At 49.2% G+C, this 27,566-nt stretch overlaps 1 protein-coding gene across 1 annotated transcript in view; it reads right to left on the reverse strand.

Moving 5' to 3' along the window:
- The window catches only part of MAN2B1 (mannosidase alpha class 2B member 1), a 27,543-nt gene extending 888 nt beyond the window's left edge, over nt 1-26,655 (reverse strand). The window contains exons 1-23 of the mRNA XM_073587390.1: nt 26,498-26,655; nt 22,266-22,368; nt 21,710-21,883; nt 21,447-21,640; nt 8,884-9,016; nt 8,436-8,581; nt 8,201-8,317; nt 8,045-8,127; nt 7,832-7,952; nt 7,670-7,748; nt 6,392-6,501; nt 5,999-6,106; nt 3,697-3,813; nt 3,308-3,496; nt 3,132-3,229; nt 2,753-2,870; nt 2,532-2,650; nt 2,351-2,452; nt 1,973-2,060; nt 1,728-1,808; nt 1,352-1,588; nt 996-1,145; nt 807-909 (exon numbers count right to left, since the gene is read on the reverse strand). Of these exons, the coding sequence (XP_073443491.1) occupies nt 807-909; nt 996-1,145; nt 1,352-1,588; nt 1,728-1,808; nt 1,973-2,060; nt 2,351-2,452; nt 2,532-2,650; nt 2,753-2,870; nt 3,132-3,229; nt 3,308-3,496; nt 3,697-3,813; nt 5,999-6,106; nt 6,392-6,501; nt 7,670-7,748; nt 7,832-7,952; nt 8,045-8,127; nt 8,201-8,317; nt 8,436-8,581; nt 8,884-9,016; nt 21,447-21,640; nt 21,710-21,883; nt 22,266-22,368; nt 26,498-26,623 (2,896 nt within the window). The 5' untranslated portion in view covers nt 26,624-26,655. The remainder of the gene's footprint in view (nt 1-806; nt 910-995; nt 1,146-1,351; nt 1,589-1,727; nt 1,809-1,972; nt 2,061-2,350; nt 2,453-2,531; nt 2,651-2,752; nt 2,871-3,131; nt 3,230-3,307; nt 3,497-3,696; nt 3,814-5,998; nt 6,107-6,391; nt 6,502-7,669; nt 7,749-7,831; nt 7,953-8,044; nt 8,128-8,200; nt 8,318-8,435; nt 8,582-8,883; nt 9,017-21,446; nt 21,641-21,709; nt 21,884-22,265; nt 22,369-26,497) is intronic.
- Between the last annotated feature and the right edge of the window lie 911 nt (nt 26,656-27,566).

Raw genomic sequence — 27,566 nt, forward strand, 5'->3', positions numbered from 1 at the left:
AGAGCAGTTTACTGTGCGACATCTCCCCTCTGAAAAGTGAGGTGAGAGGAGTTCCACCTCTCCCAAATCTTCTCGAATTTACCCGGGCACCCTCTATTCTGATAGTGTACGTTCATATGGGATAATAGAATTTACCAGATAGATCCAGGACCCAAGAGAAGGAGGCGAACCCCCCCCCATCCACCGTAATGCTAGTATCTTCCGTGCCATGAACAGTGTCTTCCGCAAAAAAAATCCCAACATAATGACCCCATGCTTCCTCATCCCACACTCCAAAAAGACAGATCAGTGGCTCAAGGGGAACTGGGGTTTGTACCAAGGACGTTAAGACGTCACCCCTCTCCAGTATTGCGCAACAACAGGACAGCACCAGATCATATGGATAAAGTCTGCACCTATTGAATGACAGCTCAAACATTCCGATGACGGGTATCGGCCCATCTTAAAGAGTCGAACTGGAGTCAAATATGACTGATTAATAATATATAACGGTATCATCCTGTTGTTGGCAGACGGAGATACCCATATTGGTGACTCCAGGATTTCTTCCCATTCCTCACCCTGTGTATCTGGGATGAGCCTCTCCCATTTCTTCTTAAAAGAATCTAAGGCACCTTCTGTCCCCACTGACATGTACGTATATAGAGATGAGACCTTGAGGGCCCTGTGATTTGAGAATCCCTACTCTTTCCTGAATTTGTGATACATCAGTTTGTCCCACAGAGCTGCGCTCAGAATTCTGAACCGTCATCTGTAAAGCTGAGCTGACAGAGGTGGTGGTATTATGTCCCATCTCCGGCTCTCACCTCCTTCCGCTCTCCAGCGTGGACGGTGCATCTTACTCTTTGGCAGATTTGCAGACAGAGTCATTTCTTCTACCTCGGACAAGGCGATGGTGGAGAACAGATCCTGCGTGACCAGAAATCAGAGCGGATCAGGACGCGGGAGTCCACACGTTATATACTGGACGGGTCGGCTACGGGCTGAGGTCTCACCTGGAGATTGATGGTGACCGGCTGGGAGTAGTTCCTGCTCTCGTGTCCCTGGAAGGGGTGCTCCAACCGGAGGAGAAGCCGATTTGGTTCATGCAGAGCGAGAGTGAGGAGGTGCACGTTGCTGGGGAGAGGGGACCGCAGCGCTGAGAACTGTGGGCAAAGTGAGACAGTAAGTGCACATAAGAGGGAAAGGATATTTTGTGGGGTCCAATACAGGATAATGGTTGGGGAGGTTGCAAGGACTGTTTCAGGCCCAGGACGGGGATGTGGCTACAGATAATGTCTCCCCTATAGCGACACCACCGATAATAAGACATGTCAGAGGGACCCCCAATATATAACCCAGAGGCACGTACCTGGTTGGCGGGGCCGTCCTGTGAGCTATAAGGCACCCCATCTCCAGAGGAAAGGATGACTTGGGGCGACATGTATTCCTGTAGCGCCAGAGTCCGATGCAAGTCTGCAGAATCTTGTGGGGTGTCCAACAGCAGCAAATGTCTTCCCCGCACTACAATCCCCTCACCGTACGGCCCAGGCTCCAGCAGCGGCTCTGCCACCCCTCGGGCATCGTCGTACAGGAGACGTCTGTGAACCTGGCAGGAAAGAAGAGGTGATGGCACATGTTAGATCAGGAACATAGGAAACGTAAACACCTTCATAATGACAAAAAAAATAATTCTTCCCCCCCAAAAGTTTTTTTTCCCCCCTTTAACATTCATTGCAGTTGCTCACCATCAGCTCCAGTGACCCGTCAGCGATGCTGGATCCTCCCTGTGATCGGTCCGTCAATACTGTGAACTGAATATTTTTGTCCTGCAAGACAAAATGGACCCTTCAGACACCTCATCTGCTATGAGATGGATGGGGGGCTGCAGGGATGTAATATGGCTTCTCTGGGCAAGAGTCACTCTGCGTGGTCAGAGCCTACAGGACAAGCTGATGAGAGTTATCCTCCGACAGCTCTAATCATCAATTACCTTCATATAGATCCGGCTTGTCACGGGGTAATAGTTTCCAGCTATGGGCTCAGTCTGTACCAGCAGCCAGGTTTCCCGAAAGTCTCGCCTAGGTGAAAAAATAAAAGTGAGGGGAAGCGGGGTAACATGACATCTGGTCCTCCGCCACAGGGCAAAACGGGAGGTGGGAGCCGAGTGACGCTGCGTCTGCTCCTCCGCCACTGGGCGACAGACGGGAGGTGGGAGCCGAGTGACGCTGCGTCTGCTCCTCCGCCACTGGGCGACAGACGGGAGGTGGGAGCCGAGTGACGCTGCGTCTGCTCCTCCGCCACTGGGCGACAGACGGGAGGTGGGAGCCGAGTGACGCTGCGTCTGCTCCTCCGCCACAGGCTGAGTCACCTTCTCTGCAGAACCTGTCTTCCATTTGCATCCGTATAAAACATGCCATTGGTCTGTAACGCGGAGTCAAAGCGACTGATCACTTCTTTTCCTCTGTTGTCCCTGAAATGAGAAGAAGCCATTTATACTCTGATATTGGGATGCACCCTGGGATTCTCCTTCAGAATCAGTCCGCACTCACCCCAAAGGAATAGGCCCCACCGTCCACTCCAGTTCCACGTGGCGCTGGTCCGAGTACAGCCGGACCACTTGTGAGCACCAGGAGGAGAAGTTCTGGTAGACCTCCTGCACCAGGGTGTTCTGCACACAAGCACACCGCACTTACTGACTGCAGTCCGACCATTGCAGAAGAATGCTCTGCAGCCACATACTACACAACGTACAAGAAAAAGAGAACTCTACCTGCACCAGGTAACTGCGGACAGTCTGCGTCACAGGGAAAGGGGTGGACTGGTTGGGTCTGAAGATATAAGCTCCAGAGGTCTGCACACTGTCCTCATTGCCAATGCTAGCGTTATACCTGTGGGAGAATAGGGGTGGCAGTCCTGGTGAAGGATGACTAACATGCAATTTCTTACATTAAGATACTGCTGTCACACAAACTACACCCCATCGTTAGCCCCTTTCTGCTGCAGCCAATTTTGCTTTTTTTCTCCCCTTCTTCCAAGAGCCATTCATTTTTAGTATTTCGCTTATCGACCTCGCCGGACGATGGCAGGATGACGCTATTTATTGTATCATGTACTGAAACTCCTGAGGCCGCACTAATAAAGATTCTCACCAGTAAAAGTTGTGTGTTATAGGTAAAGAGATCCCCTTCTCCAGATTATGAATGGCTGAGATTAATCCGGTTTCCGGGTGAAATTCCACTCTGTAATACTGGAGAGAGCGGGAACAGTCAGCGGATCACTCACACAAGCGGCGGAGGCGAAGCTGGATTACTATTCTATGACGCACTTTATTCTCCATCTTTGCAGGACTCGTCCTCTTATTTGTCTTTGTGAAGAATCTCTCCTGCACAGACACTTTCTGAACGGTGAACTTGCTGAAACCTAAAGGAGGAATCTCCGCCTGGAATATGAGCTCTCGCTCAGCCGCTCCCTGGTCCCTGCGGACGTCTTTTGTGAAATTAGAAATAGGAGTCACCTGGAAATTGGAAGATGGGATGATGAGGATAGCCAAAGAGAGAAGGAAAGAACACCTCAAAATCAAAACAATCCTTTCCTATTCACCGTTAATAAGCAAATCCTCCGCAACACACGAGATAGACATATGTATGTATGAAAAACAGAATCACAAGCAGCACAGAGTAATCCCGCAGCATGATGGAAAACCTCACATCTCACCTCACTGGGAACAATGGCCCCCGAGGAGCCTTTTACTGTGTAGACAAAGCCATTGACTGGAAGACGAGCGATCCACGTTACTGCACGTCCCAGCGGGTTATATAGGAACACATTAAACTGTAAGGAGGAGAAAATGTAATAAGCTACAAGGCGAATTATGGGAAACTCAAATTCTATGCAACAGTCCAATCTGCAGAGTAAAAGAAGCCACACTAACTATCCTGTATTCTACTCCAGAGCTGCACTCACTATTCTGCTGGTGCAGTCACTGTGTACATACATTACTGATCCTGAGTTACATCCTGTATTATACCCCAGAGCTGCACTCACTATTCTGCTGGTGCAGTCACTGTATACATACATTACTGATCCTGAGTTACATCCTGTATTCTACTCCAGAGCTGCACTCACTATTCTGCTGGTGCAGTCACTGTGTACATACATTACTGATCCTGAGTTACATCCTGTATTATACCCCAGAGCTGCACTCACTATTCTGCTGGTGCAGTCACTGTATACATACATTACTGATCCTGAGTTACATCCTGTATTCTACTCCAGAGCTGCACTCACTATTCTGCTGGTGCAGACACTGTGTACATACATTACTGATCCTGAGTTACACCCTGTATTATACCCCAGAGCTGCACTCACTAGTCTGCTGGTGCAGTCACTGTGTGCATACATTACATTACTGATCCTGAGTTACATCCTGCATTATACTCCAGAGCTGCACTCACTATTCTGCTGGTGCAGTCACTGTGTGCATACATTACATTACTGATCCTGAGTTACATCCTGTATTATACCCCAGAGCTGCACTCACTAGTCTGCTGGTGCAGTCACTGTGTGCATACATTACTGATCCTGAGTTACATCCTGTATTATACTCCAGAGCGGCACTCACTATTCTGCTGGTGCAGTCACTGTGTACATACATTACTGATCCTGAGTTACCTCCTGTATTATACTCCAGAGCTGCACTCACTATTCTGCTGGTGCAGTATCTGTGTACATACATTACATTACTGATCCTGAGTTACATCCTGCATTATACTCCAGAGCTGCACTCACTATTCTGCTGGTGCAGTATCTGTGTACATACATTACATTACTGATCCTGAGTTACATCCTGCATTATACCCCAGAGCTGCACTCACTATTCTGCTGGTGCAGTCACTGTGTACATACATTACTGATCCTGAGTGACATCCTGTATTATACTCCAGAGCTGCACTCACTATTCTGCTGGTTCAGTCAAAGTGTACATACATTACTGATCCTGAGTTACCTCCTGTATTATACCCCAGAGCTGCACTCACTATTCTGCTGGTGCAGTCACTGTGTACATACATTACATTACTGATCCTGAGTTACATCCTGTATTATACTCCAGAGCTGCACTCACTATTCTGCTGGTGCAGTCACTGTGTACATACATTACATTACTGATCCTGAGTTACATCCTGTATTATACTCCAGAGCTGCACTCACTATTCTGCTGGTGCAGTCACTGTGTACATACATTACATTACTGATCCTGAGTTACATCCTGTATTATACCCCAGAGCTGCACTCACTATTCTGCTGGTGCAGTCACTGTGTACATACATTACATTACTGATCCTGAGTTACCTCCTGTATTATACCCCAGAGCTGCACTCACTATTCTGCTGGTGCAGTCACTGTGTACATACATTACATTACTGATCCTGTACTAATCCTGTATTATACTCCAGAGCTGCACTCACTATTCTGCTGGTGCAGTCACTGTGTACATACATTACTGATCCTGAGTGACATCCTGTATTATACTCCAGAGCTGCACTCACTATTCTGCTGGTTCAGTCAAAGTGTACATACATTACTGATCCTGAGTTACCTCCTGTATTATACCCCAGAGCTGCACTCACTATTCTGCTGGTGCAGTCACTGTGTACATACATTACATTACTGATCCTGAGTTACATCCTGTATTATACCCCAGAGCTGCACTCACTATTCTGCTGGTGCAGTCACTGTGTACATACATTACATTACTGATCCTGAGTTACCTCCTGTATTATACCCCAGAGCTGCACTCACTATTCTGCTGGTGCAGTCACTGTGTGCATACATTACATTACTGATCCTGAGTTACATCCTGTATTATACCCCAGAGCTGCACTCACTATTCTGCTGGTGCAGCCACTGTGTACATACATTACTGATCCTGAGTTACCTCCTGTATTATACCTCAGAGCTGCACTCACTATTCTGCTGGGGAAGTCACTGTGCATACATTATCTTGTAATGGACTCACATTTTTAGCCTCCTCCGTGGTCGGGCACACACTGATGTTCAGTAAATTGCAAAATGTAAAACTTTCCTTGGTCCCTGTCATGCTGGAGAGCGCGTTACTGATCACAACCTGCAAGATGATAAACGCAGAAGAGATGCTGGGAGGACACAAGGCAGGATAATACAATAAGTGTAAGCTGCAGTGTATCTATGTGTGTACTATGGCGCCAGCTGAGTGTCCATAACAAAAATGATTAAATCATGCATGAAATGTACCATCACAAAGCATTAACATAATAACATCGTCACTAGCCCTTTAAGAACTGATACCATTTCATCAGAAAAATAATTATCTCTCGATTTGACAATCCATAAGAAGCAATTCTTCCAAAGTTAAAGTACTGGGTGATGTTACCTGGCACGACTCCCATCCTCTATACAGCTGCAAGGTGTAGTCATCATTCACATGCTGCTTCGCTGTTCCAGTGACTGCATCATGGTGCTGAGCTACTCCCATGGCGCGTCCTGAAAAAAAAAAAAAAAAAAATCAAATCTGGAGCCGGGTTACTGTAATAAGAGGTTACAGGGTAATAAGAGGATCAGGAGCCGGGTTACTGTAATAAGAGGTTACAGGGTAATAAGAGGATCAGGAGCCGGGTTACTGTAATAAGAGGTTACAGGGTAATAAGAGGATCAGGAGCCGGGTTACTGCAATAAGGGGTTACAGGGGTAATAAGAGGATCAGGAGCCGGGTTACTGTAATAAGAGGTTACAGGGTAATAAGAGGATCAGGAGCCGGGTTACTGCAATAAGGGGTTACAGGGGTAATAAGAGGATCAGGGGCCGGGTTACTGTAATAAGAGGTTACAGGGTAATAAGAGGATCAGGAGCCGGGTTACTGTAATAAGAGGTTACAGGGGTAATAAGAGGATCAGGAGCCGGGTTACTGTAATAAGAGGTTACAGGGGTAATAAGAGGATCAGGAGTCGGGTTACTGTAATAGGAGGATACAGGGGTAATAAGAGGATCAGGAGTCGGGTTACTGTAATAGGAGGATACAGGGGTAATAAGAGGATCAGGAGCCGGGTTACTGTAATAAGAGGTTACAGGGGTAATAAGAGGATCAGGAGCCGGGTTACTGTAATAAGAGGTTACAGGGGTAATAAGAGGATCAGGAGCCGGGTTACTGTAATAAGCGGTTACAGGGGTAATAAGAGGATCAGGAGCCGGGTTACTGTAATAAGAGGTTACAGGGTAATAAGAGGATCAGGAGCCGGGTTACTGTAATAAGAGGTTACAGGGTAATAAGAGGATCAGGAGCTGGGTTACTGTAATAAGAGGTTACAGGGGTAATAAGAGGATCAGGAGCCGGGTTACTGTAATAATAGGTTACAGGGGTAATAAGAGGATCAGGAGCCGGGTTACTGTAATAAGAGGTTACAGGGGTAATAAGAGGATCAGGAGCCGGGTTACTGTAATAAGAGGTTACAGGGGTAATAAGAGGATCAGGAGCCGGGTTACTGTAATAAGAGGTTACAGGGGTAATAAGAGGATCAGGAGCCGGGTTACTGTAATAAGAGGTTACAGGGGTAATAAGAGGATCAGGAGTCGGGTTACTGTAATAATAGGTTACAGGGGTAATAAGGGGATCAGGAGCCGGGTTACTGTAATAAGAGGATGACAGGACACTCACTTAACGCTGTGCTACTGCTAGTCCCGTACGGTCCGTGTGCGGCTGCTGCTCCGGTTATGGCCTCCAGCTGGTTGCAGACCTGGTCATACAGATTATTACGTAGCTCAGATCTCAGGGTGGCGACATCTCCTCCATGTTCAGTTACATATAATACATTTTCACCTGCAGGAAGTTATTGCTGAGCCTTTCATAGCGCTTGAATGCTGGCCGGCTGGTGAAATATCCTGTCCAGAACATGTGTGGACCATCCGCATATGGAAAGAAGTCGTCCATCTTCATGGGCCTGAAATAAGGAGATGGAGGGATACTCCGTGAGGAGCCGGCGGGCAGACTGGGCCGCAGGATAGTGGACCCTCCCTATAAGCGCAGACTCACCAGCTCAGGTTGGCCCGGTTTAGTGCCGTCAGGTAGCAGCTCGGGGTGGAGTAAATCACATTCACGTTGCTTCCATTCACTTGCTATAACGAAAAACGTAAATCAGTGAAGAGTCCCCAACCCCCAACAGATAAAGGGGCATAAGCAGCGCCCCACCTGAGCGTTCACCAGACTTATAAGTTTGTCCATGTTCTTATACCAGGGGATGGCATTCTCATACTGGAAGTCAGAGCCCATGGTCATCACTATGTGACTGGAGCGATACTTGGCCGCCTGCGGGGAAAAATACAGAAGGGGCAAATTTTGCCCCACAAAAATATAGTCACTCCCAAAAACTGCTCCTGTGACCCCGGCCCCCCGCTACGCCACAGCACCAAGTAGTATGTATTACCTGCAGTCTCACGGTCTTCAGAAATGACTGTACCACGGCGCCCACATTATTGTCCTCCATCTGCGGATCATCCATTATCGGGGGGTCCGCACACAACTGATCCCAGCAGAAACCGTCCGGAGGGTTGTAGCCATTGGGCAAAACACCTGGTGACAATGCAAACATCAATAATGCTTGTGTCCTAGGAGTTCCCAGGAGTGATGTAGCAGAGCTAGAACTGTCACGATACTCTTAGGGTCCGATATATGTGGCAGCCTGTGATGGTGCAAACCCAGGTTTTGCTCTATGACAGCTGCATCACTTGCAGCCCTATGTAAGCCTCTAATTAAAGAGGAGTCTACTTAGCTGCCAAGTGACATTCATCGCTGCCTTATCTCAGAACAGGTCTTCCAATGACCGCAGGAGATACTCGCTGTATGACGCCATTATATCATTCTAGGTGACTGACCGGTGAACAGGTCGGCAGCGGGCGCAGCCAGGTCATCACTGCCCCTCCAGATCATCTCCATTTCTTTCTTGCTCGCACGATTCGATTTGTCCTGATAATCCAACCGCCCGAAGAACAATCCATCATATCCCATCTGCCAAACACGAGCAGAGGATGTCAGGTGCGCAGTATAGCATTACCGTACATATGGGGGGCTGAATTATAGCAGTTACAGAGGGTGAAGTATTGAACATGACATCAATTTCCTAACGGTGCTATTGACATGAAATTCTCCCCAGATCTCAGTAACATCCCATCCAATCCACACAGGCAAAAAAATCATCCATCGATGTCCATAAATGAAGTTATGAGTAACAATGAGGAACGACACAGGGAAGAAGTATTGGATACGCTTACTGAAATGTATTTAATATTTTGTACAAAAGCCTTTGGTGATCATGAATGGAGAAACTAGTCGCAGGCATTGCTCAGGTGTGATTTTGTCCCATTCTGCCACACAAACAATCTCTGCATGCTTTTTGTTTTGTTTTAAACTTCTTTTTATTAATTTTAAACAAGAAGAGATTACATTTCATGCGACGAGATTCATTTCCATCAGATTCATAATTAATATGACCAGTCTCACTGAACAATTCTCAGCGTTTTCCTAATTACTGCTTATTACAATTTGCTGTTGATAGAACAAGCAGCTGCAATGCTTCAGAACCTTCTGAGAATAAAAGTCCAATACAAGGTCATTGACATAAATTTCGAATAAATATGTCTGTAGCTGTCGCACTAAAATATGAAGTTTTAGCTAAACAGACAGAATAGAAGAAAGGGACAGTGCAGATTCTAGAGAGGAAGAGAGTTTGGGGGCAGGGTGGAGACCAGTGGGGAGTAATGTCCGGCCAGCCGCGAATTCACTTTATTCGCTCGATAGATCAACCCATGCTGCTTTCTGCATAAATTGAAGATATTTTACTGAGAGTTTAGTAGTTTTAAGTTCTCATCTGTTTCTCTAAAGAGCGTCCATGGCGCCCAGATCAGGCTGAACTTGTCCCAACGGTCGTGCTAGCTGTTATTTCTTCAGTATGGTATATCTGATTGACTTTCTGTAGCCATTCTGCCGGAGGACGGTTCTGAGATATCCAGTATAGAGGAATTAGCATTTTAGCTGCTGCTAATAAATACATAAGAAGTTTTTTGTGTTTAAATTGTGCCAATTCACCAAACCAATTCAAGAAGATCCATTTTTTCAAGGATGGGGGGTTTGGGAGTTGACAAAGTTTTGTTGAAATTTTAAGCAAATCTCTCCAAAATGGCCGAATTTTATCGCACTGCCACCAAATGTGCGTATACGATCCAGTCTCTCCAAGGCATCTCCAACAATCCGAGGATGCCTCAGGCTGCCACTTCTTTCTAGTGTCAGGGGAGGAGTACCACCTGGTAAGGACTTTGTAAGAGTTTTCTTGGACCTTCACACAGCCAGAAGGACCATGCGAGTGTTTATATATCTCGTCAACCTCCCATTCTTGCAATTCATCCCCAAGGTCTCTCTCCCACTTTAATATGAACGCTCTTTTAGCTGAGGTAGAGTGGGTCAAGAGCCTCTGATAAAGCTTACCCAGCACGCCCTTTGGTTTATTTGTCTGGGTTATCAAGTTTTCAAAAGCAGTCAACTCTCTGAATGGGAGTCCAGATTGTAAAAATGACCTGAGCGAATTTTTGAGCCTGTTGTAATGAAGAACGTTAATATGGTAGTGCGGGAATTTCGCTTGTAAATCTTGTAAAGGGAGGATCGCTCCATCTTCCATAAGATCGTCCAGACTTTCGCTTATCTTATGTAATGAGTCTGTGTCTTTAATATAGGGGCGGTCTAAATAGAGGCCAGGTAGGTCCCTTACTTTTATCAGAGGAGATGGGAGCGGCATCAGTGAGGATGAGAATTTAGACCAGGACTTAATCAAGTTCTTGGTTATTGCGTTTTGGGAGAAAACTTTTTTTAAAGAGACCGTAGACGAGTGGAGTATAGTAGAGATTGGTACTGATAATGACTTCGCCATTCCTGTCCAGAGTTTGTGATCGCTGTCCCTCACCCAGTCAGTTAGTAGTGATAAAGTTGCCGCTGTGTGGTATTTTTGTGGATCTGGTGTTCCCATACCCCCTTTGTGTTTAGGCAGGGAAAGTGAGTTATAACTTATTCTGGGTTTTAAACTCCCCCATATGTATCTTCCTAAAAGAGACCGAACCCTCTGGAAGAACAAGTCAGGAGCTGTAATTGGTAACATTCTGGAGATGTAACTGTACTTGGGTAAAAGGAACCCTTTGATGAGGTTTTTTCTCCCCATCCAGGAGACATAGGCGGCCCTCCACGACTTAATGACTTCTAGAGTATTATCAAGAAGGGGCACGAAATGGAGTGAGAAAAGGGCGTTCCAATGTGAGCTTAATTTAATACCTACATATTTAATATATTTAGAGTTTCATTTAATTGGAAAAGTTGCTTTCAGATTTTGGATCATTTTAGGACTTATATTTATACCCATCGCCTCAGATTTCTCTAAGTTGATCTTGAAGTTCGAAAGCTCTCCAAAAGCCTCAAACCTCTCCAGTACCGCCGGGATTTCTCTCTCCGGGTCCGATAGGAGCAAGAGAAGGTCGTCCGCGAACCCCGCCACTACATGTGCGGAGTCCGCAATCCCAATGCCCTCTACTGCCGGGTGTTGTCTAATACTCTGAATTAACGTCTCAATGGTTAGGGACAAACAACGCTGGAGAGAGGGGGCAGCCCTCACGTGTGCCATTTTTGATCTCAAAGGGAGGTGACAAATCCCCATTTACCCTTACTTTTGCAGATGGAGACTTGTACATTTGAAAGATGGCTTCAATAACCATGGGGGGGAAGCCAAACCTCACCAGGGTTTCACGCATAAATGTCCAGTCCACCCTATCAAATGCCTTCTCTGCGTCAGTACCCATCAAAACTAGGGGTTTGTGATTGTTATGCGCATGTTGCATCAGGTGCAGTACTCTCAGGGAGTTCTCTCTCCCCTCTCTTCCTTTCACAAAACCCACTTGTTCAGGAGAGATCGGCGTGTCCAGGGTCAGGCTTACCCTTGTGGCCATCATCTTTGCGAATATTTTTAAGTCATTGTTCAACAGTGAAATCGGCCTATAATTGCTGCACAGTCTGGGATCCCTGCCCTCTTTGTGTATTAATGAGATATGTGCTTCTAATGCTTGTCTCGCAAAAGCTTCACCCCTCAATAGGTCATTACACAACTTTAATAAATGCGGACCCAGCGTCTCCCGGAAAGCCCTATAATAGGATGTCGGAAGGCCATCAAGACCTGGGCTCTTGCCCATCGGGCAACCCGACAGGGTGGACTGGAGTTCCCCGATTGTAAAAGAGGCAGACAGCTCCTGTCGCTGAATTTCAGATAAAGTTGGGAGGTTTAAATTTTGTAAGAATTCTTTTATATTAATTCGTCTTTTTTCCCGTTGCTCTGCACTCTCTCCCGGTCTTAAGTCATACAAGGCTGAGTAGCACTCCTTGAAGGCGGAAGCTATTCCGTCCGGGTTTCTAATTTTGATTCCATCCAAACCTTTAACCGTATAGATAAGAGATTTAGCTTTACGTTTTTTAATCATGGATGTCATAAATTTCGTCATTTTGTCCCCATGTGCACAAACCCCGAGTTTCCATCTGGTGTAGATTTTTATCAATTCTTTGTTTAGTAAAGGGGGTTTTACACTAAGCGATATCGCTAGCAATATCGCTAAAACGTCACTGGTTTTGTGACATTATAGCGATATTGCTAGCGATATCGCTATCTGTGATACTTACCAGCGACCGGCTCCCCCGCTGTCCATCGCTGATCGCGCGAGAATGTCCGGCTCCATTTCTCGTCGGGCGCTTCCTGCTGAGACTTCCTGCTGTGACGACGAGCGACGCTGGACGCGGGCGGGAGGACGCCAGGATCGCTGCGTGTGAATGGTAAGTATCGTGCGCTGCGTCGCTGCTGCATCGCTGTGAGGTCTTTCTGTATGAAAGCTCACTAGCGATCATTTAGCGATGCACCAGCGATCCTGACCGGGTGGGATCGCTGGTCGGATCGCTGGTGCATCGCTAAATGTAAAAGGGCCTTTAGTCTCTAAGAGATTGTCTCTTCTGAGTGAGCAGGGTCAGGGCATTGGGGTCAAGAGTCGCCTTATGATCTCGTTCTAATGTTGGAATCTCTTTATATAGAGTCTCAAGTTTTTCCTTTCTGCTTTTGTTCTTATGCGAGGCCATAGAGATCAATTCGCCTCCGATTACGGCCTTGTGAGCCTCCCAGATAGTTGGAAATTGAATATTTTCACTCAATTTGATTTCAGAGAACTCCTGAATTTTCTTCTTTATTTTATTTCTGGAGGGTTCGTCTGCAATTAAAGTTTCATTTAACCTCCAAGGGTTATTGTTTGGTCTATGGCCTATCAGAAGTTTAATAATATGGAGTGATCGGAGTGAACGCTCGGATTTGTGAGTCTCTCAGATATGAAGATGTCTGGAATGGGATGAATAGGTAATCAATTCTACTATAGGACGATTGTGCCTGCGAGAAATGTGAAAAATCACGTGCCGTAGGGTTAAGAAATCTCCAAGTGTCAATCAATTGGTGTAGATGGAGGGTTGCTCGGATGCGTGCTAATGCGTTTTTTGAGATGCTAGAGTTCCCAGTGGAGGAATCTATTGGTGGCTCAAGAGGAACATTCTGATCTCCCCCCATAATCTAAGTTCCCTCTGTAAATTGGCTTATCTCTCTCATAAGTCTAGAAAACCAGGAGTCTTGTTTTGCGTTAGGGGCATATATACAACTTATCACGACCAGTTTATGTGCTAAAATCCCCTTTATGACAATATAGCTACCATCTTTGTCGTGGAGCTGCTCGAGATACTGAAAAGGTGTATTTTTTTGCAAAAGCGATTGCCACTCCTCTCCCCTTCCTGGCAGAGGAAAATGAGTGGAACCATGTGTTATAGTAGTGTTTCTCATAACTCGGGGTTTTACCCCGTATAAAGTGGGTCTCTTGCAGGAGTGCAATGTCAGTCCCTAATCTCTTAATGTGTGCCTGTACCTGTGCTCTTTTAATTGGTGCGTTCAGTCCTCTTACGCTGCATGACGCAATTGTCGTTTCTTGCATTCGGTCAGCCATGACAGGTCAGTGGATACCAGGGCTCAGAGTGAGATAACAGAGGATTCGCCAACGGACAAGGGAAAAGTTGTGAAAGGAGAGAAAAGGTAAAAGACAAAAACGTTAACATGTGATCAACGACAAGGGCTTGCTGCCCTAAAATTAGTAACTTTTCGTTATAACCAAAATTACGAATACCACTATAATAGCCATCGGGGAGTAGAACGGAAGAAAACATGACTAAGTTGTCAAATTGTTCCATGTGGAGGCGAGATAATCCTTGTGGATCATCTGAGAGGTTGCATGCCAGGAATCTCAAGGGATAAGGGTCTCCAATTCAAACAGTGGAAGGTTCTGCTTCCCTGCTTGCCTTTTTCTGTTTCTTTGCTCTTTGGAGTCGCCCCCTCTTCTCCAGGGTTCTTGTGATGACCGGTCCGGGAGGCCGAAGTCGGTGCGGGCAAGGCGAAGATCCGGTATCTGGTCCAATTGAATGTCCAGCTCTGTGCACACCTTGGCGGTGTCAGAGGATGACTTGACCGTAAAGCTCTTGCCGTCTGCCGTGATGAAGATGCCGAATGGGAAAAGCCAACGAAAAAGAAATTGTCTCTGTTTGAGAGCATCCGTAAAAGGTTTCAGTAGATATCGTTTGGACAAGGTTGATGGTGCCAGGTCCTGGAAAACACGGATTTTAGAGCACTCCAGGGTGCCCAGCGACCTTGTCTTTTTTAGAATCTTTTCTATCAAGCGGAAGTCCAAAATTCTACAAATTATATCTCTTGGAAATTCTGATTGTTTGGGCTTGGGTTCCAACGCCCTGTGTGCTCTCTCGAGGATTAACATCTTTCCCTCCTCTGGGTCTAGCATAGGTAGAAAAAGTTCTTGGAGAATGGCTGGCACATCTTCTTGGTCGGGGGCCTGCAGGACCCCCGGATTCTGAGATTGTTTCTTCTGTTCCTGTTTTCCATGTCTTCCATTGCTGTATAAAGGGAATTGATATGATCCTCTTTTTGTTGAAGACCTGATTGTAGGTCCCCAGAGAAGGCAGACAATTCGGAATGTGCTTCCTCTAGCTCCTCCACCCTGCCTCCTATCTGCTGGATATCTTTTTTAATTGTTGATAAGTCTTTCGCTAAAGGAGCCAGGGCTGAAGATAAAATTATTTCATGAAGCCTCTGGATATTGGTCTGAGTCCAAAAAATCAGAGGGATCTTCTTGCAATTCTTTCAGCAGTAAGCATTATTTTGTTAGATAGGAAGCAGCTTCCCGATAACCTCTGGGAGCCTCATCTCTCTCGATCATCATGGAACTATCATAAATATTTCTCCCCGATGGGCAAAGTGTCGAGTTCTTTAAATCATTGTAGAGAAAAAGAAAAAAAAAAAATAGTGATTTGCTCAGATAAGCTCCACTTAACCCCACGGTGAGGAATCCTCGGCACAGCACGGTCTTTAGAACATAAAGGGGATGTAGGATTGTGCTCAGGGTGTCCTGACAGGGTTACTACTGCACGAGTCCACCTGTGGGGGGGGGGGGGGGAGCGGCTATCTTAAGGCCCCGTCACACATAGCGATCTCGCTAGCGAGATCACTGCCGAGTCACAATTTTTGTGACAACAGCGATCTCACCAGCGAGATCGCTGTGTGTGTGACAGCGATTGGCCCCCCTGCCGGTATCGCTGCAGGAAAGGCCAGGACTTTTTATTGGTCGCTGGTCTCCCGCTGGCCACCACACATCGCTGCGTGTGACAGGCGGGAGAGCAGTGATCAGCTGGTAACTAATGTACACATCAGGTATCCAAGGGACGTGAGTCCCTTAGATACCCGATGTGTACGTTAGTTACCAGCTTCCTGCATCAGCGCGCTGGTTACTAACGTGCACAGTGACGCCGGGCACAACATCACAAAATCGGTGACTTTACAGCGATATCGTAGTGTGTAACGGTGGCTCTAGGGTCAAATAGGTGTTATGGAGCGTTTTACCAATGTAAAGCCCCCGTTACACATAGCGATATCGCTAGCAATATCGCTGTAAAGTCACTGATTTTGTGACGTTATAGCGATATTGCTAGCGATATCGCTGCATGTGATACTTACCTCCGACCGCTCCCCCGCTGGTTATCGCTGATCACGCGAGAAGCTCCGGGACCATTTCTCGTCGTCAGCTTCCTGCTGTGACGAGCGACGCGTGGACGCGGGCGGGAGGACGCAGGATCGCCTCGTCTGACAGGTAAGTAGCGACCCCCGACCCCTGCGATGTCGCTGGTGAGATCTGCCTGTTTGGCAGCTCACTAGCGACCACTTAGCGATGCACCAGCGATCCTGACCGCGTCATATCACTGGTCGGGATCGCTGGTGCATTGCTAGGTGTAACGGTACCCTAAGCCACTGTATTTTCAGGGCCTGACCTTGGGCCTATCAGTAGATAACAGCGGTGTTAAGGGCCTGTCACACTAAGCGATATCGCTAGCAATATCGCTATAACGTCACATTGCCACTTAGCGATGTACCAGCGATCCTGACCGCGTCATATCGCTGGTGCATCGCTAAGTGTGACAGTACCTTTAGTTTCTAGCCTCCTAGCAAGAGGGAAGTATCACACTCCCGCTTCCCCCTCACCCGAGTCCCAAGGGCACACTCTCAGTCCCACCAGGATCGACGCAATGATAAGCGGGTCTGTGTTTGTCTCAGGGGACGGCTCGTGCAGCTGCAAAGGGAGATGGACGTTCGGCTTCCTGGAGGGGAATTCCCGCCGAGTGTCTCCTGTCTCACGCCAACTTCAGTGCACCCGATCTTCTGCTTCTCAGGACTCCCTGTTCAGGTACCTGTTTATACCGCCTGCGATCGATGTGTTCGCCATTCCTCTCGCTGTGAACGGACATCCACGAACTGCGAGGAGATCCAGCCTTCTGGGTCTTGAGTCTGACCCACGCTTCGCCGTCTCCCGCGTGTGTCAGCTATAGCCCTTCTATAGGTGGGAGAAAGGGCTCTGGGCTTGAAATAAGGCAACCTATGGTGAGGTTAGATGGCCTTAGTAGCTCCGGGGGCCTTTTTACTTCGGCTCCAAGGCTAGATATTGAGGATTGCTTCAGATGAAGCAGGAGCTCCTTTAAATGTGCCCTGCTCCCTCAGCGGCCATCTTGGATCCTATGCTCCGCATGCTTTTTATTCAGCAATGAAGTCTTGCGTGATGAGCGTGCACACGGGCCATGGAGGTGGCGTGGCGAGCGTGCACACGGGCCATGGAGGTGGCGTGGCGAGCGTGCACACGGGCCATGGAGGTGGCGTGGCGAGCGTGCACACGGGCCATGGAGGTGGCGTGGCGAGCGTGCACACGGGCCATGGAGGTGGCGTGGCGAGCGTGCACACGGGCCATGGAGGTGGCGTGGCGAGCGTGCACACGGGCCATGGAGGTGGCGTGGCGAGCGTGCACACGGGCCATGGAGGTGGCGTGGCGAGCGTGCACACGGGCCATGGAGGTGGCGTGGCGAGCGTGCACACGGGCCATGGAGGTGGCGTGGCGAGCGTGCACACGGGCCATGGAGGTGGCGTGGCGAGCGTGCACACGGGCCATGGAGGTGGCGTGGCGAGCGTGCACACGGGCCATGGAGGTGGCGTGGCGAGCGTGCACACGGGCCATGGAGGTGGCGTGGCGAGCGTGCACACGGGCCATGGAGGTGGCGTGGCGAGCGTGCACACGGGCCATGGAGGTGGCGTGGTGAGCGTGCACATGGGCCATGGAGGTGGCGTGGCGAGCGTGCACACGGGCCATGGAGGTGGCGTGGCGAGCGTGCACACAGGCCATGGAGGTGGCTGCATGACTTCTGGTTTTATTTGAAACAATTGTACCTGCTGATTTCAGGTCTTTCTGTAGCTCTCCACAGGTGGTCCTTGGACAACTCTTCAGAATTTTTTTTTCACTCATCTGTCTGAAATCTTGTGGGGAACACCTGGTAATGGCCGGTTTATGGTGTAATGATGTTCTTTCCACATCCGCATAATCAGTATGTTTTGCAACAATAATGATGCAAAGGTCTTGAGACAGCTCACTGGTTTTACAAATCATAAGAGGTTTCTTGTGCGGCACCTTGGTAACGAGACACCTCTTTATAGGCCATCAGCTAGTATTTTTTCACCAAGTGGTACGATTGCTTTCTGATTACTGATTGAATTCAGCAACTGTCATGACTTTCCTTAGATTTTTGCATGTCTATTTTTCCCTGGATCATTTCTCATTATCACACAGCCTTATTTAAGGACATCTATGGTTTGCCTGAGTGGATTGGATGGGTTGTTACAGACATCTGCTGAGAATGTAGTGTCAGTAGCACCTGTAGAAATATATTTACTAAGAAAATTAATGACGTGTTCAATACTTATTTTACCCGCTGTATATAATTGAACATAGGAGGCACTATTACAGGAGGTAAAAAGGCAGACTACGGGTCACCAAATTTTGGACTTTGACCAAGCTGAGCAGCATCACTGGGCCACTTTATACAGCAGAAAGAAAACAGGAAAATCCAGCTAAAAGCTTGGCTATTTCAACAGAAAAAAAAAAAAAAAAACACATGGAGTATTATAATCAGGATACAAACAGACATCTTCTGACGCGTTTCAAGCGTAACAAACAAAGACGCCATCAGTCATACATTGCTTTGTTACGCTTTTAACTGGATTTGGAAAGCTAAATTTACCCATTTGTTGCAGTATTATAGTAGTTACATTCTTGTACATAGGGAAAGTATTATAGTAGTTATATTCTTGTACATAGGGGGCAGTATTATAGTAGTTATATCCTTGTACATAGGGGGCAGTATTATAGTAGTTATATCCTTGTACATAGGGGGCAGTATTATACTAGTTCTATTCTTGTACATAGGGGACAGTATTACAGTAGTTATATTCTTGTACATAGAGGCAGTATTATAGTAGTTATATCCTTGTACATAGGGGGCAGTATTATACTAGTTCTATTCTTGTACATATGGGGCAGTATTATAGTAGTTATATTCTTGTACATGGGGCAGTATTATAGTAGTTATATTCTTGTACATGGGGCAGTATTATAGTAGTTATATTCTTGTACATGGGGCAGTATTATAGTAGTTATATTCTTGTACATGGGGCAGTATTATAGTAGTTATATTCTTGTACATAGGGGGCAGTATTATAGTAGTTATATTCTTGTACATGGGGCAGTATTATAGTAGTTATATTCTTGTACATAGGGGGCAGTATTATAGTAGTTATATTCTTGTACATGGGGCAGTATTATAGTAGTTATATTCTTGTACATGGGGCAGTATTATAGTAGTTATATTCTTATACATAGGGGGCAGTATTATAGTAGTTATATTCTTGTACATAGGGGCAGTATTATAGTAGTTATATTCTTGTACATAGTAGCAGTATTATAGTAGTTATATTCTTGTACATAGGAGCAGTATTATAGTAGTTATAGTCTTGTACATAGGGGCAGTATTATAGTAGTTATATTCTTGTACATAGGGGCAGTATTATAGTAGTTATATTCTTGTACATATGGGGCAGTATTATAGTAGTTATATTCTTGTACATAGGAGCAGTATTATAGTAGTTATAGTCTTGTACATAGGGGCAGTATTATAGTAGTTATATTCTTGTACATAGGGGCAGTATTATAGTAGTTATAGTCTTGTACATAGGAGCAGTATTATAGTAGTTATAGTCTTGTACATAGGGGCAGTATTATAGTAGTTATATTCTTGTACATAGGGGCAGTATTATAGTAGTTATATTCTTGTACATAGGAGCAGTATTATAGTAGTTATATTCTTGTACATAGGAGGTAGTATTATAGTAGTTATATTCTTATACATAGGGGGCAGTATTATAGTAGTTATTCTTGTACATAGGGGGCAGTATTATAGTAGTTATATTCTTATACATAAGAGCAGTATTATAGTAGTTATATTCTTGTACATAGGGGACAGTATTATAGTAGTTATATTCCTGTACATAGGAGCAGTATTACAGTAGTTATATTCTTGTACATAGGAGCAGTATTATAGTAGTTATATTCTTGTACATAGGGGGCAGTATTATAGTAGTTATATTCTTATACATAAGAGCAGTATTATAGTAGTTATATTCTTGTACATAGGGGCAGTATTATAGTAGTTATATTCTTGCACATAGGGGGCAGCATTATAGTAGTTATATTCTTATACATAAGAGCAGTATTATAGTAGTTATATTCTTGTACATAGGGGGCAGTATTATATTACAAGAGTAAAATGATAATTTCTTTTTTAAGTGAGAGGGGATATAAAACATGCTTTTTAATAAAGTGTCCAATAGACCCTGATCACTATCTTCTCATAACGTTTGTCTCTTCCCCTTTTCACAATACTAATTCAATTTTGACTTATTCAACACCATATAGTCCCCAATTCAACTAAATTATATAAAATACTTACCGGTCACAAATCAGGATGATATGCTGTGTAGTATCATTAAGCAGGGCTGTAGACATGTGGCCCGGAGGGGTCTCACGCTGGGTGACTATCCCCTAGCTTGATTACACAGCTACGTGGCTGACTGTCACAGGGTTTCCCAAGTGTTCTGGCAGCAGATGCAATGTCTGCATGTACGCCTTAGATAAAACCCAAATCATTCCAATTGGTCTCTGGTAAATTCCAAGAGATCAAATCCTTTATTAATTGTGACACGTGGTTTACTGCATCTGCTGCCAAAAATGCCATCTGACCTATATTGGATATAATACACCAGATAAATTTAAAAAATAAATAAATTCACAGCGGAACGTCTTTCTAATATCAATAATAAAAATGCTTCTTATTCAGGAGATTAGAAACATTTTGTTATCATCCACAGGGGCGATGTCTCGGAGTTCAGATTATACGGCATTGGAAAGAGTAATAATCCTATCGGTGGAGGTGATAAACGGGAACGCCACGAGGGAAGCAGTCTGGATTCTAACATGAAATACCAAATATCCCAACGGGAGGAGTTTCAGAAATGACTGGAACATTTGTTATTTTAGATTTCTTCTCCTTTGTGGTACTTGCACTTTTTTTCCTGCGGTTTATGATGCCAGTGCGGCACACACCTTGGGTATAGTAATGCAATTAAGTTTTGTGATCGGTCTTCCCTCTACATATAGGTATATGCCCTGCCCTCCTTTGTATCCTATGACTGAAGCCGGGATCACACATACGGCTGAGTCTCGCACGTTAACACCCGGCACTCGGATCGGAGCGTGCGGCCGCAGAGCAATACACGGAGCCGATCCCAAGTGCCGGCGGCAGTGCCGGGTATTAGCACGTGAGACTCGGCAGCCCCCTGACCCCCTCTCGTCTCATTATTATACATAGTGGGGAGATCAGGACATCTTATTAAACATACCTGTGCAAAGAGCAATGCTTGTTCTCTGGAGTGTCCAAAGGGGTCGATGTGCCAAGCCACGCGAGGTCTACCGCATTCCCCAAACACAGACTGTAGGAACTGCAGGCCGAGGGTCATCTGGTCGATAACTGGACTGTAATGTGCGGCCGCTTCATCGTTCATTGTCCAACCTCCATTAATAAATTCCAATCGGCCTATCGTGTAGAGGGGACGGTCAGTATCATGGCAGAGCAAGGGCAACCACAGCGCCCTCTAGTGCTCACCTTCTTGCACGAGCTGAACTACATCCCTCTTTACCGCCTCCTTCTGCTCCCGCCACCAGCGCCAGAAGAACACGCTCTCCACATAGATAAATCGTCTCTTGGGGTCTGCAAGTAGCTGCTGGACGACCGAATCCAGAATATACTGCACCCCAGCGTGCTGAATGCTGTTACGTGCTGCAATGCATAAAGTATAAGTGTGACAGCGATCACAGATGCCGCCATATCTGCTCTGCACCTATGCCGCTACACTACGTGCAAGTCTTGGGAATGCAGAGCCACAGCCATTGGTGATCATCCAACTTTATAAGTCTTGGGCAGAAGTTTTCTAGATCTGAAAACCCCTTTAAAAAAAAAAAAAGCCAATTAAGGTAAAGGTATGCTTTCTGGAGAAGCGATAAACGACACTTCCCTCTTGCAGAGGATTTCCTGAGTTTTGTAATTTTATTATCTTGTGATCGATTTCGAGGACAAATGTGAAATACTCAAATAGCTAAAAATTGGCCACGAAAGAATAGACGAGGGGGGCAGCTATCATCATCTCCGGGGGGCTTCTCACCTCCGTAGTAATACTGATCCACCGTCTTCAGCCAGCCCACATCATTGTGCGTGTGGGGGACGAGGTGCACATTGAGGAAGCCCTCGGGGGCCACAGGGCAGGTCTGCAGGAAGAAAGGCATTACAGGGATTCACTGAAGGATGGCAGCGATCTGATCAGCAGGTCTCAGCTATGGCGGAAGCCCTCGTCCTACACCGACCGTACAACACCCTCTCCCTCCACCACAGGCCATACTTCTCTCCGCTCACTACTACCCCCATCACCTCCTGCAAACGGCCACTGTCCTCTGTGGTGAGAGCAATATCCCATCTACTGCCCCCACAGAGAGCTGCACAACTGACATCCCACCGATCAGCGTAAAGAACCTCAGAATCCCCATTACTGAGGACCCCCGGACCCCCACTACGGGGAACAGCAAGGAAGAGGAGAGGAATCCACGGTGACTCACAGCAGCGTTATCCTAGAACGGTCTGATGGGAAGTGTAACCGAAACGGAGGACACCACGGAGCCCCTCCATATACCAACACAGGAAAGTCCCCCATACACAGCAGCCGAAAAACCGGGAACCCTGTCCTCCACCAGACCAATGCATTTCCATCAAAAGTCCTCCGCAAATACTTCAGTACACCGAGCCCCTCTCCTCCTCCTCTCCCCCTCCGTACACCGAGCCCCTCTCCTCCTCCTCTCCCCCTCCGTACACCGAGCCCCTCTCCTCCTCCTCTCCCCCTCCGTACACCGAGCCCCTCTCCTCCTCCTCTCCCCCTCCGTACACCGAGCCCCTCTCCTCCTCCTCCCCCCCTCCGTACACCGAGCCCCTCTCCTCCTCCTCCCCCCCTCAGTACACCGAGCCCCTCTCCTCCTCCTCCCCCCCTCAGTACACCGAGCCCCTCTCCTCCTCCTCCCCCCCTCAGTACACCGAGCCCCTCTCCTCCTCCTCCCCCCCTCAGTACACCGAGCCCCTCTCCTCCTCCTCCCCCCCTCAGTACACCGAGCCCCTCTCCTCCTCCTCCTCCTCCTCCTCCTCCTCCTCCTCCCCTCAGTACACCGAGCCCCTCTCCTCCTCCTCCTCCCCCCCTCAGTACACCGAGCCCCTCTCCTCCTCCTCCCCTCAGTACACCGAGCCCCTCTCCTCCTCCTCCCCTCAGTACGAGCCCCTCTCCTCCTCCTCCCCTCAGTATACTGAGCCCCTCTCCTCCTCCTCCCCTCAGTATACTGAGCCCCTCTCCTCCTCCTCCCCTCAGTACACCGAGCCCCTCTCCTCCTCCCCCCCTCAGTACACCGAGCCCCTCTCCTCCTCCCCCCCTCAGTACACCGAGCCCCTCTCCTCCTCCCCTCCTCAGTACACCGAGCCCCTCTCCTCCTCCCCCCCTCAGTACACCGAGCCCCTCTCCTCCTCCCCCCCTCAGTACACCGAGCCCCTCTCCTCCTCCCCTCCTCAGTACACCGAGCCCCTCTCCTCCTCCCCCCCTCAGTACACCGAGCCCCTCTCCTCCTCCCCTCCTCAGTACACCGAGCCCCTCTCCTCCTCCCCCCCTCAGTACACCGAGCCCCTCTCCTCCTCCCCTCCTCAGTACACCGAGCCCCTCTCCTCCTCCCCCCCTCAGTACACCGAGCCCCTCTCCTCCTCCCCCCCTCAGTACACCGAGCCCCTCTCCTCCCCCCCCCCCCTCAGTACACCGAGCCCCTCTCCTCCCCCCCCCCCCCTCAGTACACCGAGCCCCTCTCCTCCCCCCCCCCCCCTCAGTACACCGAGGCCCTCTCCTCCTCAGTACACCGAGGCCCTCTCCTCCTCAGTACACCGAGCCCCTCCCCCCCTCAGTACACCGAGCCCCTCTCCTCCTCAGTACACCGAGCCCCTCCCCCCCTCAGTACACCGAGCCCCTCTCCTCCTCAGTACACCGAGCCCCTCTCCTCCTCAGTACACCGAGCCCCTCTCCTCCTCAGTACACCGAGCCCCTCTCCTCCTCAGTACACCGAGCCCCTCTCCTCCTCAGTACACCGAGCCCCTCTCCTCCTCCCCCCCTCAGTACACCGAGCCCCTCTCCTCCTCCCCCCCTCAGTACACCGAGCCCCTCTCCTCCTCCCCCCCTCAGTACACCGAGCCCCTCTCCTCCTCCCCCCCTCAGTACACCGAGCCCCTCTCCTCCTCCCCCCCTCAGTACACCGAGCCCCTCTCCTCCTGCCCCCCTCAGTACACCGAGCCCCTCTCCTCCTGCCCCCCTCAGTACACCGAGCCCCTCTCCTCCTGCCCCCCTCAGTACACCGAGCCCCTCTCCTCCTCCTCCCCTCAGTATACCGAGCCCCTCTCCTCCTCCTCCCCTCAGTATACTGAGCCCCTCTCCTCCTCCTCCCCTCAGTATACTGAGCCCCTCTCCTCCTCCTCCCCTCAGTATACTGAGCCCCTCTCCTCCTCCTCCCCTCAGTATACTGAGCCCCTCTCCTCCTCCTCCCCTCTGTATACTGAGCCCCTCTCCTCCTCCTCCCCTCTGTATACTGAGCCCCTCTCCTCCTCCTCCCCTCCGTATACTGAGCCCCTCTCCTCCTCCTCCCCTCAGTATACTGAGCCCCTCTCCTCCTCCCCTCAGTATACTGAGCCCCTCTCCTCCTCCTCCCCTCAGTATACTGAGCCCCTCTCCTCCTCCTCCCCTCAGTACACTGAGCCCCTCTCCTCCTCCACCTCCCCTCAGTATACAGAGCCCCTCTCCTCCTCCCCTCAGTACACTGAGCCCCTCTCCTCCTCCCCTCAGTACACTGAGCCCCTCTCCTCCTCCTCCTCCTCCCCTCAGTACACTGAGCCCCTCTCCTCCTCCCCTCAGTACACTGAGCCCCTCTCCTCCTCCCCTCAGTATACTGAGCCCCTCTCCTCCTCCCTTCAGTACACTGAGCCCCTCTCCTCCTCCCCTCAGTATACTGAGCCCCCCTCCTCCTCCTCCTCCTCCCCTCAGTACACTGAGCCCCTCTCCTCCTCCTCCTCCCCTCAGTATACTGAGCCCCTCTCCTCCTCCCCTCAGTACACTGAGCCCCTCTCCTCCTCCTCCCCTCAGTACACTGAGCCCCTCTCCTCCTCCTCCCCTCAGTACACTGAGCCCCTCTCCTCCTCCTCCCCTCAGTACACTGAGCCCCTCTCCTCCTCCTCCCCTCAGTACACTGAGCCCCTCTCCTCCTCCTCCCCTCAGTACACTGAGCCCCTCTCCTCCTCCTCCCCTCAGTACACTGAGCCCCTCTCCTCCTCCTCCCCTCAGTACACTGAGCCCCTCTCCTCCTCCTCCCCTCAGTACACTGAGCCCCTCTCCTCCTCCTCCCCTCAGTACACTGAGCCCCTCTCCTCCTCCTCCCCTCAGTACACCGAGCCCCTCTCCTCCTCCTCCCCTCAGTATACCGCGCCCCTCTCCTCCTCCTCCCCTCAGTATACTGCGCCCCTCTCCTCCTCCTCCCCTCAGTATACTGCGCCCCTCTCCTCCTCCTCCCCTCAGTACACCGATCCCCTCTCCTCCTCCTCCCCTCAGTACACCGATCCCCTCTCCTCCTCCTCCCCTCAGTACACCGATCCCCTCTCCTCCTCCTCCCCTCAGTATACTGAGCCCCTCTCCTCCTCCTCCCCTCAGTATACTGAGCCCCTCTCCTCCTCCTCCTCCCCTCAGTACACCGAGCCCCTCTCCTCCTCCTCCCCTCAGTACACCGAGCCCCTCTCCTCCTCCTCCCCTCAGTATACTGAGCCCCTCTCCTCCTCCCCTCAGTATACCGAGCCCCCCTCCTCCTCCCCTCAGTACACCGAGCCCCTCTCCTCCTCCTCCCCTCAGTACACCGAGCCCCTCTCCTCCTCCTCCCCGCAGTACACTGAGCCCCTCTCCTCCTCCTCCCCTCAGTATACTGAGCCCCTCTCCTCCTCCTCCCCGCAGTACACTGAGCCCCTCTCCTCCTCCTCCCCTCAGTATACTGAGCCCCTCTCCTCCTCCTCCCCGCAGTATACTGAGCCCCTCTCCTCCCCCCCGCAGTACACTGAGCCCCTCTCCTCCTCCTCCCCTCAGTATACTGAGCCCCTCTCCTCCCCCCCGCAGTATACTGAGCCCCTCTCCTCCTCCTCCCCGCAGTACACTGAGCCCCTCTCCTCCTCCTCCCCTCAGTATACTGAGCCCCTCTCCTCCTCCTTCCTCATAGACACCATATCACACTTTGCTTCCTGCTTTAGTGAGAAGTCGTAAAGAGGAGACATGATAATGGGGTCACTCGCCTCCGGGCCGCAGCCGCTCCCCCGGTGTACCGCTCCCAGCAGCAGCAGGACGAGCAGCCCCCGGTGCCGGCAGCGCTCCATCATTACTGGCAGCACCGGATTACCGGTGCGGGAATTTACAGTCATGTGATTGCGACAGACCACGCCCCCAAGCTGCTCGCTAGCCAAGTTTGAAGGTCACATGACCAGACAGCAGCTGATAACCAGAGCAGTACACAAACTCTGCCACCAGGGGGCGAACACGAGTAGCGCTACAGACATCACAGGGCGGGATAATCGTGCCTGTATACAGCGAGTATACAGCCCCCGGGTATACCGCTGCCGCCATCACTCCCCACAGCCGGTCCTCTCTGGCGTATTACCTCACACGGGGCCTGAACCAGGCAGACCTGGATGAACAGGACAGCTGTGCAGCGATGTCACTTGGTAAACTCGTCTCTGCTAACATCAGGAGCGGAGGAGACTCCAGCAGCAAGGTCCAGTGGGACTACAACTCCCAGCACGCCAGGGCAGAGGGATAGCTCCTCTCATCCCAGGACCCCATGCCCCGGAGGCACAGGCGGCCGACCCCTCAGCACGGCGGTGTCAGTGTGCACGGACCGGGGAGGAGCGGCGATCTCCAGCTATCTTCAGTTCCTGCATTTTCCCAGCCTTTGTTTCATAAGTCATCACTTTTTTTATATTTTACATTCTTATACATAACACATTTATTACTATTTTCTTTATATTAAAAGAATATGTTCTATAAAGTTAATATTCGCTTGTTGCCCTTTGCTGAGATGGCGCTGATGGCTTTATTGCTTTACTGGTACCGTTTTGGGGTGTTTTCTCCACTTTTGAGGGGCGGAGATGCGGCACCTGAAGAACGTCCATAGCGGAGTCCGAAAATAATTTTTCCTTTGTACAGCGATAAAGGTGTCGGGCCGCAGGCGACAGCGCCGGTATCTGTGTGCCGCCACTCACCGTGCGCTGCAGTGCCGCTTCTCACCACCAGGGGGAGGCGACAGCGCAGGGATCTGTGTGCCGCCACTCACCACCAGGGGGAGGCGACAGCGCTGGGATCTGTGTG

The sequence above is a fragment of the Dendrobates tinctorius genome, unplaced genomic scaffold, assembly GCF_039654945.1.
Source record: "Dendrobates tinctorius isolate UK_male_01 unplaced genomic scaffold, ASM3965494v1 ptg000099l, whole genome shotgun sequence".
In the NCBI taxonomy this organism is placed as follows: Eukaryota; Metazoa; Chordata; class Amphibia; order Anura; family Dendrobatidae; genus Dendrobates; species Dendrobates tinctorius.